The sequence below is a fragment of the Corvus kubaryi genome, unplaced genomic scaffold (genome assembly GCF_017639235.1).
Source record: "Corvus kubaryi isolate FWS band 111438036 unplaced genomic scaffold, C.kubaryi_AGA036_p1.0 37395, whole genome shotgun sequence".
Classification (NCBI taxonomy): Eukaryota; Metazoa; Chordata; class Aves; order Passeriformes; family Corvidae; genus Corvus; species Corvus kubaryi.
In genome coordinates, this window is record NW_024581134.1 from 1,346,409 (window position 1) to 1,359,582 (window position 13,174).

At 39.4% G+C, this 13,174-nt stretch overlaps 1 protein-coding gene across 1 annotated transcript; it reads right to left on the minus strand.

The window, feature by feature from the left end:
• Window positions 1–1,739: 1,739 nt before the first annotated feature.
• Window positions 1,740–12,807, minus strand: LOC121670268 (fragile X mental retardation 1 neighbor protein-like). Its single transcript, XM_042040217.1, has 7 exons — window positions 12,752–12,807; window positions 11,638–11,709; window positions 9,552–9,665; window positions 7,855–7,989; window positions 5,160–5,256; window positions 2,543–2,695; window positions 1,740–1,845 (listed from the first exon to the last, which is right to left on the minus strand). Exons 2-6 carry the CDS (start codon window positions 11,705–11,707, stop codon window positions 2,578–2,580), a joined length of 534 nt encoding a protein of 177 aa, XP_041896151.1. The 5' UTR covers window positions 11,708–11,709; window positions 12,752–12,807; the 3' UTR covers window positions 1,740–1,845; window positions 2,543–2,577.
• Between the last annotated feature and the right edge of the window lie 367 nt (window positions 12,808–13,174).

A 13,174-nucleotide genomic window follows, 5' to 3' on the forward strand; every position in this document is an offset into this window, starting at 1 on the left:
TCAATGCACTGTCAAGCTAATAGAGAAATGAAAATGCAAAATCAGAACCTTTGTCTTTTCCAACTGAAAAGCAAAACTTCCAGCTTTTTAGAACACCTTTACAGCAAAGCTGCTGCATGGAGAAGGAGAGGCCCCACGTTCATGCACTGTGCTCTCGACTGCTGTCCCACTAAGGGGAACACAACCCTGGCTGTGACTTTTTCTCACCTCTCCCTCTAACAGAACATTTTGCTTATGCTCCTCTTGTTCTGGGGCTGCCAGATACAGTTACTGCAGATGCACTGATTGCTCACCCTTAAATACAGTTGTTTTATCAGAGCATGTCCCTTGTCAGGATGTTGTGTGACATTGGAACCACTTGTGCTTCCAATGACATGGAAACTGGAGGAATTTATTGCCCTTCAAATCAAAATCATGAAGCCCCACATGAAAGCCTAACTTTCTCTGGAGCACAACTCGCTCTCTGTAATCACTGGCCATGAGGATTTCTCTGGTTTGTCATGTGCACAGTTCAGCTGTGACAGTGCCTCAGAATTCACGTAGCAGGAAACTGTTTTTTCTTTGTCAAAATGTCTATATATATACTTCACCTTCCATAAAAATAGTATCAAAAAAGAGCAAATACACATCAGATTTAGAGGGCAAACAGTGCCCTATTCAGTTTCCATTGTTCTGCTGCTCCACATCAAAAATAGTGTAATACTTTTGCTTGCAAAATTTTAACCAAGTCATCTGTAACATAATGCTTGTGGCAACGGTTGCAATGCCAGGCTTTAAAGCATACAGTTACATCTGATCATCAGCAAGCACTCCAACAACTTCCTGAGATTGCCCATATGCCTATTCCACCCACATTACACTTGGATTTTAAGTGATCCCTTTTTTAGGACTTTAGGAAACTAAGAAAAATGTTTTAAACAGGGAATCTGAAAGTACAGTTTCTAAGAATGCCTCATAATATTTACACTCCAGCTTAGGACCAAGTCTCCACTCCTGCCAGTTGTAGCTCTTGGAAATTCTGCTACATGGACTTCACAGTTCCAAAGAACTATGACAAGCGATTGCGTTACTGTGGGTGATACTGACTTCTACTGACATTATTTTACCTACTCACTCTGCACTCAGCTGTTGAAAAGTGTTACACATTTGTTTCTTTTATTTTTGTTACACTATGGGGAAATGGAAGAGAAATTGCATTTTGGAATCACCTACTTTGGGAGACAGGTCATCCTAAGATCAAAAAAAGTTGTGCGGTGCAGTGATACCCAGCGGAGAGAACAACTCCAGAGACAACACTCCCGCAGTTTCCTTAAGTACTTTGCATTTTTGCCAAGCATATCTTTAAAGCAATTGCCCAACAACAGATTTCCCAAATCCTCTGTAGCCTGGTAAAGAACTGGCTGTTCTCCTCAGCAAGAGTAGCACTACTGTACTATGGGGCCATCCAATACAGAACCAGAGCAAGCTTCCTCTCTCCAATTTAATGAGTGACAACACTCCCTTAATCTTTTTCTAAGACTGACCCCTAAGCTGAGTTTGGCACATAACTGGTGTCTTTATATCCCTCCACAGGGATGCTACTCTGTGAAAGGAACACTGACTTTACTATTCAGGGGTTGCCATAAGCAGTTTGCCTTTCAGTGTTACCAGTGGTTTTTTTGTACAGGAGGTATGGAACAAGTGCAAGAAACTAGAATGAAAAACTTTTACTGCAAAATCGATAGTATTATCAAGGGTTAACAACTTTGTATTACTTCAGTGCTAAAACAAAACGTGTCATTTTCTGGGAGATAGTCAAATAATCCTGGTGTCTTCTGTTTGATCTTCAGGATCAGGTGGATGTTCCTATACACCAAAGGGAGAAAAAAAATCCCAAACATGAGTATAACTTGATTTAGGGACACCTTTACATTTCTGCCAGATCAATACTATCCCTGAAATATTTCCTTGTTGTCTAATGACCTCCCTGACACTTTTTTATTTCATTGTGACGTTCAGTGGGCTATAGTTTGGCATGGTCACATGAAGTAAATAGCATTTCACTCTCAAATTACATTTATTTCAGTAGTCAATTGCTCTTCAGCATTCAGGAAGAATGCCAAGAATGCCAAGATGTGGAGCTATGGGAATGCTTCAGCTAAAAAGCACCCCTATCCATACAGAAAGACAGGCTGTTCAGTGTCTGTAAATGGACCTGCCTCTCCTGAAAGCAGCAAACCCATTGCTTTTCCACTTTCTCATGCAACAATTTGCACATGACATAAGGAACACTGAAGTGGCAGAGGGCTTTAACCTCAGACTGTCCGTGGCTCTGCTGTCAGCTGGCAGCCCAGGACAGCAATCAAATTCTTGCAAACTCATTACTTCTCCCACAACAGAAAGGTGATCCCTGAAGGTGATCCCTGACAAGCAGTGCCTTTGGACAATGTCTACTGCACTGGGAGGCAGCAGGTATTGGGTAGTGCATATCTTTAGTATTCTACACAGACTCAACAGAACAACCCTAAACTTAGAACAAAAGAATACCCCAAAGTTAGTTTACCTTCTTTTTTTTTGTCCTCTTGGTTCTTTCTTAAGTCAGTCCAGTAAATGGCGATGAATCTCTTCATCATGAGTCTTTTTCCCACGTGCTCTTTTTTCCCGTGCAATTTTCTGTACTTTTTTGCTTATCCTTTGTAAAGGATTGATACACGGACTGCAACATATTAAAACAGCTGAAATTGGTTGACTTCCAAGGTAGGAATTTAGAGAAGGTCACCTAGACTTCAGCCATGAAATCCTAGCTCCAGTGGAAAAACTCACAAAGCTATAGTTGACCTCAGGGACCACCATAAGACTCATCACCAGAAGAAAGATAAAGGTGAGGAAAAACATTTCAGTGCTTTTCCCATTTCTTACATTTTCTTCATGAATTTCACCTTCTGATTCATGGAATAATTTGGGATTGAAAATACCTTTAGGATCATCAGTCTCAACCATTAACCCAGCACTGCCCAGTCCACACAAGGCACACACAGTCCTGGGGCTCCCCTTGCTGCCCAGCTCCTCCTGGGAGAGGATCTCCTGCACAGGGTTGCTCGTCTCATCCCCAGCAGGCAAGGATGGGGAGACAGTGCAACCACAACCAGAATTTTCCCCAGTAAGAACTCAACAAAATTCTGTGGGCTGCTTGCCGCAGCTGTACTAGGGATTGGGCAGGAATGAACACTTTTCTAATTCTATTTTTAAAATCAACACAATATCATTCAAAAGTAGCGCTATTTAAGTGCACCTGCATTTTTCTAACCTTTAGTGTTTTAACCTGTCCTTGCATGTGGTTCTTAAAGCAGACTAACAAAACTGAGAGGAATAAGGTAGACTGGCACATTTAAGGACACAGCAAAGGTATCAGAGCACAGCTCTAGACAGGAGGTACTGTGTCGATAGCACACAAGGGAAATTGCCAGTTGGCAGGGAACAGACGTGTAGATTCTGCTTCCTGCATGAAAAACACCATTGGAAGGAGGCAAACAGTTTGTCCATGGGGATGTGGAAAGTAACAAAGCCTCATTGGCTTGGGAAATTACTAGAGTTGATCAAGTGTGGCAAGGAGAGGAGTACTCAGCTCCCTCTATCAATTTTACAGGCATTCCATGCTCCTACATTTTCTTTGTTCAGCCATGGTATAGAAACCTTGTAATTTACTTTAGAAGAGTCAAAGTGGAGTTAAACAATTATCCCAAATTTCATCAGCAAAAGTTCTCTTATTTTTTTTCATAACTAGAGAACAATTTTCACTTTTGTGCACACCAGTTACAGTACAGATTTGGCACTGTACATAGGACTCTCTCAACGATGACTGTAGAATGTTGAAAACAAAAGAATTTGTATCCAAAGAGAAGGTTTTTGGCTTATTAAAGGAATGTTTTTCAAAGCTCTATCAACTGTCTCTAAAACTGTTAAAACTTAAAGTTACAGTGAGATTGGTTTGCACCTTTCCCAGAACTCAAATATATGATGTTGGAAATCTAAACCATTTAGCATCTGGTTAATTACTGCATTAAAAAACAAAGCAAAAAACCAAGTCATAGCAGAAGAGCAAAATTCCTAGTTTCACTGGCTATGAAAAAACACAGAAATGATCATTTAAACATTAATGTGAATTCTCCCAAAACGAACACATATTAATTCATTTTCCAGAAAATTTATGATAATTTCATGTTGATTCTTTGCCTCCTGTTTTCAGAGTCACTGATGACTCAGTGCAGCTATCTGTATGCTGAGCATCAGCTGTTGAGCGCAGTGTAAGATGTAATGTGGAGATTTTCACAGCAGGTTTTGTCAAAATGTGGGACTCCACAGCAAACAGCCATCTGCTAAGCAGCCTCATTAGTAAAGTCTACGTGTGTGTGTATACATGCAAGTATATGATCCCACACAGACTACTATGTCTTAGCAGAGCAAAAGTTTAACACTTGGAGGGAAAAATCTTCACTAAAAAGACAATTCTGTCATATTAACCAAGTTGTAGCACCAACCATTCAATATGAACTACTACCCAAGCAGAATAAAGCATAGTTATGTTAATTCATTCCATCAGTTTAATGACCTTGATGTTGTGGAGTTTCCATTTTCCCTGTATCCTGAGAACACATACACATGCTGAAACTCTTCACAGTATCAAACACTAAACTGCTTGCAGCTCATAGGCTGTAATGTGCCCTATACATTAAAAACCCCACACTGCATGTTAGAAGCACTAGAGAAAATTAATTCCCAACTCCCAGCTCATCTCTCTTACTCTAGTCAGGTCTCATACTTTGTTCTTCCCTTCCTTGTCTTACTGCAGAACTCCAGGTCTATCCTGGAGGGGTCTGCTTTCGTGTTTGACGTGCAACTTTCCAAGCAAGTGAAGTAAGATTAAGTCCAAGTCTTTTATATCCAGGTCTTTAGAAAGAGTACTGGGGCATTAAATAACCTTTTTTTTCCTTAAGACAAATTGACTCTCTGTTTTATGTAGCTTCAAAACAGAAGGACTCATCTTTTATGTTTGAACATTAGTTTCCTGCCCTTTTTTTCCCCAATCTTTTCTCCCCTCACCTACTTCAAAGATGTCAGTTCTCCATATTTTCACCATTTAGAAACAGTAATTCATAAATTTGGTCTGCTCTAACACTTACCTTCTCTGCAAAAAGGCACAGCAACAGATTGGTAGAAACCCCAAAATCAAAAATCCTCCTCCGGCAAGCAAAACCACTCGAATGGCCAGCTGCACATCTGTAGAGGCAGCAGAAGATGCATTAGTTCTAAATAATTCTGATACAGGCACTGAGGGTCAGGTGACAGAATCAGCCTCTAAGACAGACATCTTTACTGCCATGAAGTCACAGCTATGTTGCTACTTAGCTCAGACAGATGATTTGTCAGCAAAGCTCTGACAGCACTCACACCTTAAGACACACTCATACCTGAAGACTTTAGTAAATGCCAAGGAAAATTGCCATCTCTCAGATGAATTTAAATTTGGACTCAATGATCACAAGGGTCTTTTCTAACCTAAATGATTCCATAATTCAGCAGCAAAACGGCAAAAAAGTAGGTGTTAGAAATGAGTTCAGATGAGAAAGAACTGGTCTCAAATTTCACTTGAGTTTGAAAAACAGAAGTGTTTGTTTAGTTTCAGAGGCAAGCAGGGTTTGAGTGAGCCCAGGACACACGGCAGGGGTGTGTGTGGGGGTAATAAATAACAGTGAAGAAAAACAATCAAAGTCCCTTAGCAGCTGCTTTAAGAATGGAGACAAAATCTTTCAAATGAATTCTGTTTATCTACTTCAGTTCATAGCTTTTCTAGCATTTTCTTAAGGCCTTATTTTATTCCTAGTGAAATTCAAGACAAACCTGCCAACGAGAAGAACCATTCAGTATGCAGCCTGTGACCAGCTTACAAGCGCAACTGCCGTGAGTTTAATATCTGCTAAGTGCTTCTGTTTTGTCAACAGATTGCTACAAGGCAAACAGTAAGTGTTTGCATTTTCTTTGGACATATGCTGTACATCCAGGAGCATTCAAGGAGCTCATTAATCTATGAACAAATAATTCTGTAAAATAGTCAGCCCTTGATATTGATGTCCAACCAATCAAAGCCTAACTGGAATGAGGAATCAAGCAGTCACAGCTGAGTAAGCATATTTAATTTTAAAATTTGCTTGAGTATGTATCTTAAAAAAATGAGCAGACAAGCTATAATTTTCACTGTACAGCTTTTCTTCTTGCTGTAGTGAAGTGTCTTTTATACTTAATATAAAGGCCCAAGCTGGGAATGAATGTTATTAAAACATTTAATTTCTGTCATACGCCCCTAACTAACTAACAGATTCTGATGGCATCACACTGGATAATACTTTCTTCAATCAAAAATTATCTAGCTAGTAGCAGCTACACGTGCCCCAGCACTGGAATGTGGAGCTGCTCAAGCACAAGAAAAATTTCAAAGTCTTATCCTGACCTCAGCTTGCTCCTGAAGAAGCACAAACAAGAGAAAGTGAATTCATGTTAGCTGACAAGTAACCTTGGGGTTTTATATTTGTATTAAGTTGTCTCTTGCTAAAAATTGGGGTATTACCTCTGAAATCAATGGAACTATGCTGAATTATACCAGGAAGAACTAAATAATTAAATTCTACATTATGGTTTCTTTTTACTAACTTAACATCCATGTTTGGCAAGACTGCTTGTGTCTGAAAACTCTTCCTACATTGTTGGTTGGTTGTCCTTGGAGAAATTCAAAATTTGACTGGACACAGTCCCTGGCAAACCTGTTGCAGCTGATTTTGGTAGAACAGGGAGGAATAACTCTATGGTTGTGAGAGGTCCTTTCCACACCCAATAATTCTCTCTCCAATAAAACATCTCTAAATTATTTGCTTTTTTCAGTTTGTTGAAGCAACCTCACCATGAAAAGAAACAACTGTTTCTAGAAAGCTATACAAACAGGAAAAATTTATGATAAAAATTGAGGTTTGATAGAACCCTTTCAGTAGACCAAAGACAACCATGGAGTTATAAGCAAAGATAGGTCTACAAAAAATACTTTTTTGCATTCCTTCATATGAGAAAAAAAAAATCATGCCCACCAAGTTGATGCTTAAAGGAAAAAAAGGAGGTAAAATGTAATGTTAAGGCTGTAACTTGACAACACAGAACCACTGACATTTTGTTTGTAAGAGAATTCCACAGGTCAAGTAGATGAATCTTCCTCTTGAAGCACGGCTACTACCAATATGAGATCAAGTGAGTTGTGTCCTGTTATATCCAAGTCTCCAAGGTTGGAGACTTCATCCCCTTTCTGATGAACTTTTTTGCCCTAATGTCTGAACTAAACTTCCCAAGCATCAGTCAGTGGCAATTCCCACTTGTTAAGTCATCTGGTTCTTCCAGGAAGAATTTGTGACTCTCATCTTAGTAACTTCTCTTCTACACAGTTCAGCAGCTATTAAATAGCCAATCAGCCTCCTCTTCACCTTGTAAAATACATCCAGTTCCTTCACTTTTCTTCACAGCACTTTAATGGAGTTACTACTTTGGATGAACTCCCACTTTCCACAAACAAAGCCTTTACTTCATTCTTCGTACTGACATACGTGACTATATTTATTCATATAGCACTTGTTCTTTGCTTGCCAAGATATCCAGAAAATTTTCTACCAATTAATTGATTCCTTTATTACTATAGATGAAGAAATGCATGCAAGCTTACAATTACTTTAAAGAGAGGGGTGTCCTGAAAAGCTGAAGGTATAAACAGCAGCAAGAACTGTATTGTGTGACCAGGAGCAGGATTTGTCAGGAGGCAGTAGCCCAGAGCAGCACACTCACCGTCTCTCACTGGCATGTAGCACTGCTCATCCTGCCCAATTTTGAAAGGACAGCAGTGATTTTTTGAGCATTCAGACATATTCCGGCCTTCTACAGGACATGGAGTTAGGAGTCGCTCGTTGCTGAGGCGGCAAGCTTTAAAAAGAAAAAAAAAGAATAAATTAGGTAAGGTGTCTATCCTGGGAGCAATGTGAAACAGAAGGAAGCCATCACTTTGGTGTCTCTAGCATGTTTTGATTAATTAAATCTGCCAGAAAACAGCATCACCGATGTTCACGTATGTTCTTTCCCAAAACCTAACCAATTTTTATATTGAAATTAGCAGAAGAGCTAAATCATGTCATAGAAAATCTTTAGTAATTTGCTTTTTTCTGTAAGAATCTATTACAAAGCTGAATCTAAACACCGTTGTGCCACTTTATTGTACTTAGGTTTGTAAAGTAAGTGAAAAAGACAAATTAAATTTTCTGACTGTACTGTTTCTAATTAAAAAACCACCAGAAATTTAAGGCTCTTTTTTTTTTTTTTCCTGAAGGACTATATTGCAATTAACCATCTTTGTTTGACAGTTATTATTTGTTTCTACAAGCAGCTGAAAATCAGCTGATAGGAAAAACCCCCCACAACATCCAATCCAGTTATTGAACAATGTATTTTAGCAATTTTTGAGATATTCTATTTATTACCAGATTTATTGATAATCATGAGATACTCTGTGGGAATGGCTTAAATGTGTAGGATAGTTATAAACAGGAGATGTCTCTGAATATTTGATTCCTATAAAACATCATATCACATCCCTTATGTTATACAGCAACTGCAAAGCATTGTTTGGTTCCAACAATGCCCCCAGGACTGGTGGTCTTGTCAGTCCTACATTTATCAGAGACATTACTGGTAGCCAAACTGAGTTTGTTAAATGGGGGGATCAGGATCTTCACCAGTCCTTTGTGTTTACTTAGGGCTACATGTGAGCAATAGTGGTGGAGGCACACTGATATTAATGCAGAACCATATCAAGTGAAAAGTAGCATTTCTGCTTCTCCTTCCCATTGGTCTGTGGTCTGGTTATGGAACCAGGCTGGCAGTTTTTATATATAACAAATCATTTCTGTACTCATAAAGATGATCTTTCTTTTTGATATTAGCAAATTAGTGTTGTGATTTCCATCTCAATAATTTTATGAAATAATGTAGTTCTTGTAATTTAACTTCAGCAGTCCAAAGGTGAGTGGATCATTCTAAACTAACAGGCCTGAAGCCTTCCTTAGCCAGAAGAAGTGGGAGAGACACCCATGTGGGACAAAATCCTTCTCTCATTTAGGCTGTGCCAAATTCTCTTTTCTCTCTGCGTGCATGTGGGAAGACTAGAAAACTCGGTCAGATAAGATACAACAAAGCTAAGCATGGTGGATCTTATGTCAAACTTTCAGCATAATTTCAGCATTTCCAGCACAGTCACATCACTGGTGATGGAGGGTTTTGCAGGAGGGTAGGAATGCAAACAAATCTTTGATTGTTCCAAAGAGGCACTTAGCAATCCCATTTTCAAGAGCTCTAGTGATTTTTACAGTATTAGACCGAGGGTTTTAAACACATTAAATGCTGACAGGTAGGGGAAGGAGGGTGGACTGGAAATGAGACACAAGCGGGAAGGGAAGAGAAAAACAATGCTGCAGTGGTGAAGTGACACTTACTCATTGGCCTGAAGAAGCTTAAGAAAGATTCAAATACACCTTTCATTGTCATGTTAGGTTTGCTGGGTGCCTCTCCACTCTGTTCTGAACCAGTCTGAATCGGTGCTGCAAGAACTGAAGGTTCATAATGATTAGCTCATTACCATCAAAACTATCCATAATTAATTAAAGCAATGACATTTTCATACTGATTATCACTCATTAGGAAGGCATTTACAGTCATCAGGAACTGTGTCTACTGATGGCTAGCAAGGTTAAGCACAGATGTCTTTCTGTTGTATTCACTTATATTGCTTTAAATTGCTTCATGAACCACAATGAGTAAAGAACTAAAGCTGTAAAATTTAAATTAAAGAGTCCATTCAGGTGGAAATTGTCAAGGATAAAAAGCCCTGCTGCTCACCTATGAGGCGCAGGTGACATGAAAATGCTTTGCTGTATCTATAGTTATATTTCTCCTATGCACATGAGCAGAACTTTCAGCTTTTTAGATAAAGATCAGACCCCAGTTAAAACACAGAAAAACGGTGAAAGGCACCTTTATCAGACACATGCACACAAACATGCATCTATCCCAGCATCTTATTTCAGACAGTGACCTACTGCAGTTGCACAGAAAAGAGCAAAACATCCCTAAATATAGAGGAACTGCACTGTTTACAAAAAAGCTACTGATTTCTTACTCTGGGACTTCCCAATCACCTTTCATTTACACTATTCTAAAAAAATATAGCATCAGTAAACCTTCCTGCCTCCCTACATCTCTTTTTCATTAAACCAAAAGTGCAAATCACAGTAGGACTCCACTGGCAATCAACCACTCCCCAAGGAGGGGGGAAAAAAGAGACCCAGTATTCCCACCTGCTTGCCCTTTTTCCCTCCGTGAGAGAAATTTACACCATCACCACTTTAATAGCTTTCAGTGATGGAGTCTGCTGAAAGCCATTTCGTGGTGTTAGAGTTCCTTGTGAAGAGAAGTGAGGTCACAGCCTAACCAAAAACTAAGGTATTGAACAGCTTCAATCTTTTGGATAATTCTTCAGCTAACACCATCAGGAGCATAAATTCCCTGCTTGTCCTGGGGCACAACTTGCCTCTTCTGTGCCATACAAAACTCCCTCGGGAAAAAGAAGAACAGAGTAGAGAGAACTGAAGGAAATGTCAAAATAGAGAATCTGAAACTATCGTGTGACAGAAATGTGACCACCCAAGCTCACACTGACAGCTATGTCATGGGGCCTCTCTCCTTGCTGGTAAACAAGACAGAACAAAACATTTTGAAGACTTTGTAATGACTTCATAGGAAGTTCATGAGATGAGGTTTCCAAAATTCAGTTTGGTAAGATTTATCTGAAAACCATGGCTGCCCTACACATTAGTCTCTCATATGAGGGTTTAAAGAGACACGAGCCATATACCCAGGTTTAATGGCCATTGCTGTACTTAGACGTTTGTATCTATGTCAGAGCTCACACCCACCCTGGAAGCCTTTTGCAACAACACAGCAACTGCCAGCCTTTCACTAAGAGATGAAAAGGCTCAGAGGTCTGGTTCTCAATGCATTAAGGATCAAGTGCAAACATGTTTGGACTGATCCTTTATACATGTGTCAGATGACCAAACAACTTCTGTTGTGAGTGCAAGTTATCAGATAAAAACCTTTCTAATTACTTTGAGTCATCTGCTGTAGTAAGCAAATACATCAATTCTCAACAGACTGTAAGAACACCTTTAATAGAATGCTAAAAAAGAAGTCGAGGTGGAGGAAAAAAAGGAGAACCTATAATTGGGGAAAAAAATAGAAAAATCTATCATCAACTGTAAAATAAAAGCAAGTTGCACTGCCAGGGATGAAATAAACAGCATGTATTTCTTGTAGAGGTGCACAGAGGGAAATGGGAACTACAGTTGTAGGAAAAAATTTTTTTGCCCTATTTAGGTCTCAGAACTGAGCAATCCAATCTGAAGTAATTGCTTGTAATATTTCTCTGTATTTTCCAGTCCAAGACAACAAAACCTGCAAATTTCTTGCTAGTAAATGTACTTGCTCCTTCTTTGACAATGCTTTTGTCCTTGCAATACTCACGTGAATGGATGCTACAAAGCAGGAGCAGGACCATGAAGACCCACGCTTGACGGGTGCCAAAGGGCAGCATTACTGCAATAAAACCAAGAGCAATAGTAGGTATAGGGTCCTGCATAAAACAAATTATTCATCTTAACTTCGTATTTATGGGTTGGAGCAAACCTCAGAGTTGATTGCTGCACAGAGCAGGACTGCCTTTTTTTGCAAGAAAGAGGAGGCCAAAACCCATTGAAAATATATGCGTATATATTGGCAATAAATGATATTGAAGAAATTACTCATTTAAAGAAAGTCTAAAGGAAGGCATCTTGTTAACAGAGACTAGCCAAAAAACTATCTTTCTTAAGAGTCCCAGAGCTGGACACCTGGAACTTAAAAAGACAATTTTTAGCTAAAAATTTTAACCCAAGTTTAATGAACAAAATCAAGAGTGAAGAATGAATAATTTTTGAAAGCTTAAAGCTGAATTCTAGTTTAGCTCATTGAATTCTTCACTCTTTTTCATTTGGAGCATATGAAGTGCTTTGGATAACATTTTCAAAAGGTGGTTCAAAATGCTATTATGGACAAAATTCTTCTAGAAATCCCCATGTGATTCATAGTAATTTAACAGCAGGTTTAAGCTGAGTTTTGTAACCCCAAGCAGCCCCTGATGACTGCTTTGCCAGATGCTGTATTTCACTTTGCCTGCCCCTCCTGTTTTACCCTAAAAAGGTCTTTTTTTGATTTTTACCACTTAGTTGTAAAGATAGTTTAAACCTAGAGACAATTTATTAGTGTTGGTGAGGGGAGAACCCCATTTTTTGTACAGGGGAAAGACTGACAGCATTTCACACGGACATTGCCCTTTGAAGGGTCAGCTCTTCCTGCACTCCTGCTGCTCAGTGAGGAAAGCTTCCCTGCCCTTGGATGCACTCGTGCTATAGAGGAATATACACACATGTTCTGTCCCATGGAGAAAGTACTTTGGTAATGTGAAATTATTTCTTAAGAGGACAGGAATCAGGTTTTCCAAGAGACTTACTAAAATCTAATACCACTCATGATAAATTGGGAAAACAAGGGAGAAGGAAAATAAGATAAAGAGAAAATTCTTGTTCTTGCCATTACTTACTTCTTTTGCTGTCTCCTCCAGCCCTGTTGGAGCAGGGCACGAGCAGCTCCCCAGGGTGCAGCAACTGCAGACTGCCCCAACAACCATGGAACCAAAGCATGTCACAGTGACCACCCCGTGTTCAGGTGCATGGAACAGGATGGACCAACAGAGGGGCCAGAAAAAACTCAAATGTGTTTGGGGAAAAATCAGCCCCTGCTGAGACTGTTGGAAATCCTCTCAAGTCTTCTAATTGACCAAGTTAAAAACAAGTTTATACTTTTACCAATCACACTCCAGTGTACAATACAGAAACATCACCTAATTGTGCAAACTGGGTAATAGATAAGAGATCAAAATACACTCCTCTCAAATAAAAGTTTGGTCAGAATGCTTAAGTTAGAGCTTCTCACTAAGCTGAATTAGTAAGGTAAGAGCATCACA